Here is an 8,905-nt window from a genome sequence, read left to right as displayed (position 1 = left end):
AGTTGCATCACATAATTCTCCTCCTCTAAATGAAACACATGGTACGTCACGTTTATGAAAAAATCATAAACATACTCTTAATATTTTCCTATATATATAATAAACTTAGTTAAAATTTAAAAAGTTTGGCTCAATACAAGCCCAGAATAACTTCTTTTGGCGGGATATTCAGCCATTGAGGGACGGAGATTTGCTCATCAGTAGTACGAGCATGAAGCACAGTTCCTTGACTAGTCTCGCAGATGGCGATCCGACTCGACTGCTGCACGCAGCCAGAGTCGTACATATACACGGATCTTGAACCGTAAGCAAATTCATGGCATTTTGTTTTTGTCCAGTCACTACTAGCAGGCAGAGTAGCAGCTAGCTAGCAGTGTTTCTTCGTGTTTGACGCTGGCTTTCAATTCCTTTGCCCTATGCATGCATCACGTACGTACACGTGGACGTACTGTTGTCAACTTTGCCAGGATGCTGGACGACTCAAAGCTCAGGCAATATTGTTGCCAAAAAAAAAAAAAAAACTCAGGCAATATCATGCCGTACAGGAATCCTAATGCCAATGGTGATGACGTACACTGCGCTCTGCGCTATTTGGCATGTACGCGCTGCAGATGATTTAGTTTGTATCTTATTTTTTCTGTATTTTTTATTTTTCTTAGCTTCCAAGCCTAGTGTTAAGAATATACTCAGCATCCACTTTAGTAGTTGAAATATGCTGTAGTAAGTGGGAGTCCCCTTTGCTTATAAAAGGTAAGGGAGTGTCATTGTAAAAATAGGCCATTGCATTTTCCATTCAATCCAAGCGGCCAAGAGACAAACTGCCCTCTGGTAGTTTCAGATCTGAATCTGTGATCCACTCGGGCCAACAATCTGGTGTTAGAGCCGAGAGGGTTCTTGAGTGAGCGAGGACCATGTCCACCATACGTCAGATCGCGAGAGCACGCGCCACCGCAGGTGTCAGAGCCGATGATCGCGCGACACGTCTTGCTGCCGCAGAGGCGGCGGCGGCGGTGGCGGCCGAGACGGCTAGGCAGGCGGCGGCTGTGGCCCAGGCAGCACTGTGTGCCGAGACGGAGCGGGAGCCGGAGCCAGCTAGAGGATCGCGTAGCCCGGTCGGGCGCCGCCGCCAGTCACCGTCACCAAAGCGGCGTCGTGGTCGGCGCGGCCGCTTCCCGGTGCTGCAAACGGTCTACCGCGACTCCAGAGCAGGAACGCCCTGGCCGATGCTCACAAAGTCGAACTACCACGAGTGGAGCCTGCTGATGAAGGTCAAGCTGCAGGCCCGGCGGCTGTGGGAGGTGGTTCACGTTGGCGGCGTCGACTACAATGACGATCGCTGGGCACCGGAGGCGTTGTGCGTCGCCGTCCCCACCGAGCTCGGCGCCTCCCTCGCCAACAAGGCTACGGCAAAACTGATGTGGGAATCGATCGCCGCGGCACGCATCGGCGAAGATCTTGTGCGCCGGGCGACGTTGCAGCGCCTCCGAGGGGGAAGGCCTCGCCTTTCAGCCTGGTGAGCAAGTCAAGGACTTTGCCCTTCATTTTACCAATCTGATGGAGCAGATGGCGCGCAACGGCGACATCGACCTCACGGAGGAGCGCACGTTGGAGAAATCCCTCCGCTGCATGTCGAGGAAGTGCGCGCAGATCGTCATGCCGATCGAGACGCTCCTCGACTTCGAGCAGCTCACTGTCGAGGATGTGTCCGGGAGGCTCAAGGCGGTGCATGTGGTAGAACCATCCGAAATAACACGCTTTCAGATGTGCTCGTCTTTCACTAGACACTAAGCACCCTGAAAGTTAGCTATATCAGACAGTTCCGTCGAGCCCACCCTAAGGGAGAACTCGAAACAATCCACGTTTTACCGCCAGGATCCAATAATGAGTACGAGCTTACAACACTTAGTCCATTTCATACAACAAGAGTTCTTGGAAATTATTTATTACAATACCAGAGTTTAGAGTGCGATAATTAAATAGCGGAATAAAAATAAACATCTAGCGAAAATGATACAAGGATCCGTCTGTGCCCACCAGAAGAATCCTCCACACAAGAGCTACTCCTCAAGCTGCACCTACAACAGGGGTAAAATAAACCCTAAGTATACAATATACTCGCAAGACTTACCCGACTAGTGAGAATAATTTCCCGACTCTTAAGGATATGATAGGCAATATGGATTTACTGTTTTTTTGTTTGTGGAAAGCATTACTAATAGTTCATCCTTACAATCAAGTTTTATTAGCAGTCATGATTATTTCATTAGCTAACCATTCTAGGTAAGCACATGTTCTACTTTCAAGCAAGGGTTAAGCAACCAGAACCATTTCACCATCTTTCATCTTTCAGTTCTTACTATATTGCTAGACCATAGCCAAGTCGTACCGTCTCACGAAAATGACGATTCACAAACCAATGTATCCTAGATGGGTACCCCAAAACACACGTCCTGGTTGTACCCTAGACACAAACAAGACCAACCCATTCCACTCCTATCACAGGGTCCAGGTCCCCGTCCAAACTTGGACTCCAAGCCCCCACACTTGAGACCCGGTCTCAATATGGTGCTTAGACCTCCACCTTTCTCCGCCTCCAATCAGTCGGTCCGAAAAGAGCCGGAACCCACGACAAGAGCATAATGAGCCTTCCCGCTCCCATAAGCAAGTATGTGCTCAGCGTAATAAGTCTGTGACCTAACTACCATCCACAACAACAGACGGTTCTTAATCGACACGAACAAGGAAAACAGTGTAACCAAGCTAAGTCCCGTTGGCCACGGGGCACAACCTGTTACACCCACCAAAACCTATACCATATCCCTGCCCGGTCTCCATTTCCCTTTCATCATTTTATCATGAGACTAATTATAATAATCACCTATTGTGAGCAACGATAGGTTACTCACGCTACCGATGGCCTAAGCATAGCATCTACTTAAACCTACACTAGTAAGACTCTTAGGACAGGTATATCTATGCATGTGGTTTTCATAAAATTCCTGTAACATAAATGCACAACTCATATATATACGGTGAATTATAAAATAGATGTTATGCACCGGAGCTTGCCTTGGGCAGGCGCGGTGTCAGCTGAGTCAGATAGTTGTGGCTCCAAGACCTCCTCCTACACGAGAATCTCCTCCTCGTACTCCTCGACGATCTCCTCGAACTCATAATCACTGGTGGTCATGATCTCCGCCAACTCATTCTCTGCATGCATGTGATGATGATGCAACACTTAGCATTTAGGCAACAACAACTCTTACACTAAGAATACGCACACTAAGCTACTAAGCTAGCTCTAATGACCAAGGTACTAAGCTAACTATCATCTTTACGAAGCAAAGTGTTGGGTTCAACTAACAAACACCTAGCTTTACAAATGAAGGATATATCTTTATTTCTATTGATGATTTAATGTATATTGAAACAAATAGTGTTTAACTACCCTAATGCTTAGTCTCTTCTAAAGCTACAAAAATTACAGTGAGCACATAACAATACAATGAAGCTACTATAAAAATTTTAGGACTAAAGCTATCACCAATTTACCAAAAAAATTCCTACAATAATTAACTTAATATTATTAAGCATCCGCAAATGATTTAATAGCCCCTAATGTCAACACATATAAACATGAACTAAATACACCAACAGATAGAGCACAATTTTAGGAGCCTAACAAAATTTGTTTCACAATTTTTGGACACCTACATGATTTTATATTAATTACCAAATATCAACTCAGAAATTAAATTAGAAAACTATTTCTAATTCCTTATGAAAACGAAAACCGAATCTCTACGTGCGGCCCACACGCCGTGGCCCGCGTGACCCAGCGCGCGTGGGTAGGGGCCCGCTGAAGCGGCCCACGCGACACTGGCCCACGCACGAGACGGTCCACGGCAGGGGAATCACGCGCACGCTGGCACTTTTGCAAAATAGACATCGCACTTCTCTCGAATTACAACTAAGTCCTAACGCTATTTTCCCTTCTCACAAGACTTCTCACTTAACCCCTTGGCTTTCCTAGAATTCCCCCGCGCGCACCCTCGGCTAACCCATGCCCGGCGGCGCGATGAGCGATGGCATGGGGTGGTCACGCCGGCCACCAGAGACCCGCACTGGCTCATCGGTCAGGCCGACACTCAACTATGGTCCAACCACCGACACCGAGCAGCAACACGGGGTGGCGGCATGCACTAGAGCGAGCTATGGCGGTGCACGACCATCCATGATGGTGACGCGACTGCTCTAGTGAACCAGGGCACCTAAGGACCTAACCGGCTAGCGAGTGAGCATCAGTAGACTACCATAGACCTTGCCGAGGTGACGGTTGGAGAAAAGGGTGATGGAGAAGGGCTGGCCACGTGTGGCTGAGCCGTGCGGTGGTGCACCACAATGGCACGGTCGCGTCAGCGATGATGGGGAGGTGGTAGCGGTTCGGCTAAGGCACGTATGGTGAAGAGGGAGTCAAGGCGATGCTAGTGGTGTAGGTAAATTGGTTCAGGATTGGCGGTAGGAGGGCTGCCTTCGACCATGGCCGAGCGTGGCCTTAATGACACGACTACGGGAAAAACTCCAAATTAGAGCTTGGCCTTGCATGGTTCGGGGCTGGGTGGGGTCAGGCAGCGAGAGGATGTGATGTTGAAACCGTGGATGCACTAAATTAAATAGAGGTGATTGTTCGTTAGATAATTTGATGGCACGGCTCGACGGTAGCAGCAGAGGGAGAAAGAGAGAAAGAGAGAGACGGGGCATGGCAGGTGGGCTCGGCTCGGCCTCACCTTGGCGAGATGCGGTTGGCGTGATCGTGGAGGCCCACGTGCAGGCGCTAAGGACAAACACACATGTCCATGACCGGCATGGCCTGTGCGACCGTAGTGCCATAATGGCAAGGTGACAGTGAGCTCTACCACGTGCACGTGGCTGCGGCGAGCACCAAACTAGGCCAATAGTGGGGTAGGGGAGCAGAGGAAGGCACGGAAGTGACAGTGAGGCAATGGAACCTACAACGGCTATGTCGCGGCACAGGGTGGGTCGGCGGTGCGGTAGGATAGCCCACGTGTGAAAGCTCAAGTTTGATTTTGGTAAATTGATGAAACCCTAAGTGCTAACCTAGTTTATCAAAGTGATTATGAGATAGGTAGCACTACTCCAAGTGGTGAAGCAAATGAAGATTGTGGCTTGATGATGGTGATACCATGGTGATGATCAAGTGCTTGGACTTGGAAAAGAAGTAAGAGAAAAACAAAAAGCTCAAGGCAAAGGTGAAATTGTTAGGAGCTTTTTGGTTTAGTGATTGAGACACTTAGAGAGTGTGATCACATTTAGGATGGATAACCGTACTATTAAGAGGGGTGAAACTCATATCGAAATGCGGTTATCAAAGTGCCACTAGATGCTCTAACTCTTTGCATATGCATTTAGGATCTAGAGGAAAGCTAACATCCTTGAAAATATTTGTGAAAATATGATAACACACATGCACAAAGGTGATACACATTGTGTTTAGCACTTGGGAGCAAGGGTTTGAAACTTCATCGGCGGAGTGTTCGACGGTGCCACCGGCGCCCTGTACAGAAAAATAGGGTTTCACAGAGTGCACCGGACGCTATTCTCATGGGACCGGATGGGTCCAGTGGCTAAACCAAGGCATCGGTTAGTTAGCAGAGACTGACCGGACTCTAGAGAGCAGCATCCGATCAATTATAAAAGAAAGTGGTACTCTCGGCCTATGATCAGACATAGGAGACCGAAACACTGTTTAGTGTCCAGTCCTGCTGATGTTGCGGTGCACAGAGAAGAGGGTAAGTGATCAGTCGTTGGGTGAGTCCGGTCGGGCATGGCCGGACGCGTCCGGTCACGACTGGAACCTTACTAGAAGTGACCAGACGCTGAGGTCTTGTGTCCGGTCACAACTTAAGTGCACTAATGATCATTGAGATCGGGCGATCAACATTTGAAGTAGGGGCCACATGGCATGCATTGCTCGACTGGACACTGGGGTCCTGCGTCTGGTCGATCTGACCGGCGCATCCGGTCGCCTCGTTTTTTTAGTGAACAGAGAGCCAACGACTCTATTTATGGGGGCTCTCTATTTAAAGCCCATTGGCCAGCTCAAGCTCACTCTCTTGGCCATTTACATTAACATAACAACCTTATGAGCTTAGCCAAAGCCCTCCCACTCATCTTCATCATTGATTCTTCATTTTTTGTGAGATTGGGAGAGAATCCAAGTGTATTGCTTGAGTGATTGCATCTAGAGGCACTTGGTGTTCGTGTTTTGCTGCCGGATTCGCTTGTTGCTCTTGGTGGTTGCCGCCACCTAGATGGCTTGGAGTAGCGGAGGAGGATTGGCACGAGTTGGTGATTGTTCGTGGCCATCTCCTGGTGATTGTGAGGGGTATTGTGCCTTCCCCAGTCGAGCACCAAAAGGTAACTCTAGTAGATTGCTCGTGTCATTGAGTTACCTCACTTGTGGGTAGGTTCTTGCGGTGTCCAATTGTGTGGACGAGGTTCGTGCAACACCTCTTAGCCGCCGAACCACCAAGTGTTGGTCGACACAATAGGGACTAGCGTGCCAGCAAGCACGTGAACCTCGGGAGAAAAATTGGTTGTCTCTTGCCCTTTGGTATTCTCCCGATGATTGAATTAGTATTCAACTTGTGATTGGTTCACTCCTCTACGCCATGGTATAATCACCTTACTTACTCATTTACATTCCCATAAACTAGTTGTAGCAAGCTCTTTAGTGTAGCTAGAATTGAGAGCTTGCTTTGTAGCTTAAGTTCATCTAGTGGAGCTATTTAGTGTAGCAAGTGTGAGAGCTCTTAGTGAGTAGTGACTTAGTAAATTATGTGTCTAGTGATCACAGCAACTAGAATTGTTAGATAGGTGGCTTGCAACCCTTGTAGAGTTAGAGCAAGTTTGATTTTCGCTATTTGTCATACTAATCAAATTGTTGTAGTTGGTTTATAGATTTTTAAATAGGCTATTCACCCCCTCTAGCCATATTAGGACCTTTCAACGTGCTCGCGGTGGTAGAGCGAGCGACAGCAGTGCAGCATGACGTCGCGGTGGCGTTGGTAGCGGCAAAGCAAGGCAGGGTAGCAGTGCGCGGATACGACAACGAGGTGACGGCACCGCAGTGGCTTCGTCGTGGCGCAGGGCGGGGCAGGCGGCAGCAGTAGCTCCACGTGGCGAGGCTAGCGGCGGGCCAGCGATAGCCTAGCCACAGCCAGGCTAGAGGCAGCCATGGCCAGACATGCATGGCAGCGCACGCACGCACGACCAATGCGGCGATGCCAAGCGCCCGAGCTGGATGACCGTGTCCACCTGGCGAGTTAGGCCGAGAACATGTCGTGCACGCATTTTAAAGCACATATAACAACTAAATGGATGCTTTTGGACCTAAACCATCTTCATCATGCTCAAGATGGCACATGAGGCTACCAACCCGAGCTAAAACAAGACACCACCTCCTAACTCGATTTCACAAAATAAATAACCAAACATTGCACTGTCTTGCTGCTTATATATACTTAAATTCTTCTAAGTCCTTGAGCTGAATTTGATTTCAAGTTCCATTTTAGGCTATTAGAAATGTTGGCTAGTAATGTTATTTTTCCACAACAAGTATTTCATTATCATCTACAAAGTTCATATTCCAAATTCTATTTAAGTGCCACATATATATTCTATAGTATTTTTGTTCAATAAAAATTGGTTTTAAACCCTACTTGATATACATGAGTTGTGTAATAGCTTCTCATTTAATATTTTTATTGATCATTTTAGGTTGCAATACTTCATCTATTCATTCCATCAAATGCACTATCACGTAACATGATGCTCATGACATGGTTTAGTAATTTGTTTAGAGCGTAACACCGAGGGTGCTATAGTGCAAGACCACGAGGAGGGGCCTCACAACAAACCAAGCGCCACTAGAGGCGAGCTACTGTACATGATGGAGCAGTGGCGCGCCTTCGATAAGAAGAAGAAGAAGAAGGAAGGATCTAGTATGTCCGGCTCTAAGGAGCATCGCCGGTGGCCACGTGGTGACAAGGATGAGAAGGGACCCTAGGGCTAGGTCGGCGCTGATGGCGGTGCCACCGGCGAGCGCAAGGCGACCTAGGATTAAACTTGCAACAACTATGGTAGGACTAGCCACTAGGCCAAGGACTGCCGCCTTCCTCCACACCATGGTGGGCAGGCTCACATCACGTAAGCAGAAGACCAGGATGCCACCCTGTTCCTGGTGCACGGGTGCATCGAGCTGCAACAAGACATAGGGGAGGGGGTGAAAGGTCCAAGCTTTCCGCTTTCTAGGTCGGCTGGCTCCGCCGAGCTCCACCTTGATGAACCGTGCACCTATGCCTTCCTCGACAAAGGTGCCGCTAATGACAAGATCGACGGTTGGTACCTCGACACCGGTGCGACGCACCACATGACTGGTCGATATGAGTTCTTCTCCGACCTAGACTCCGGCGTGAAGGGCTCCATCAAGTTCGAGATCAAGGGCGTCGGCTCAGTCATCTTCAAGGCCAAGACGTGGGAGCACCATCTTCTCACCGGGGTGTACTACATCTTGGCCTTAAAGAACTCCATCATCAGTATCGGGCAGCTAGACAAGAATGGCTCATGGGTGGAGATTGAGGATGGCATGATGCGCATCTAGGATAGAGGTCGTCGTCTTCTCGCCAAGGTGAATCGAGGAAGCAACCGCCTTTATGTGCTCCATGTACAGGTGGCGCACCCCTTCTGCCTTGCCGTGCCCCAGGATGATGAGGCATGGTGCTGGCACGAGCACTTCGGGTACCTTCACTTCGAAGCCCTAAAGTAGCTCAGCAAGAAGGAGATGGTTCATGGCATACCCTATGTCGACCACGTCGATCAGCTC

General features: G+C 48.8%; 1 protein-coding gene across 1 annotated transcript; it reads left to right on the top strand.

The window, feature by feature from the left end:
- The first annotated feature begins 1,563 nt into the window (after window positions 1-1,563).
- LOC136465194 (uncharacterized) lies at window positions 1,564-8,683 on the top strand. The gene is made up of 2 exons (XM_066464030.1): window positions 1,564-1,731; window positions 8,246-8,683. The coding sequence occupies exons 1-2, from the start codon at window positions 1,564-1,566 to the stop codon at window positions 8,681-8,683; spliced, it is 606 nt and encodes a 201-aa protein (XP_066320127.1).
- Window positions 8,684-8,905: the final 222 nt, after the last annotated feature.

The sequence above is a fragment of the Miscanthus floridulus genome, chromosome 7 (assembly GCF_019320115.1).
Source record: "Miscanthus floridulus cultivar M001 chromosome 7, ASM1932011v1, whole genome shotgun sequence".
NCBI lineage: Eukaryota > Viridiplantae > Streptophyta > Magnoliopsida > Poales > Poaceae > Miscanthus > Miscanthus floridulus.
Note: the sequence above shows the minus strand (reverse complement) of the source record. Positions and strands in the feature narration are given on the sequence as shown.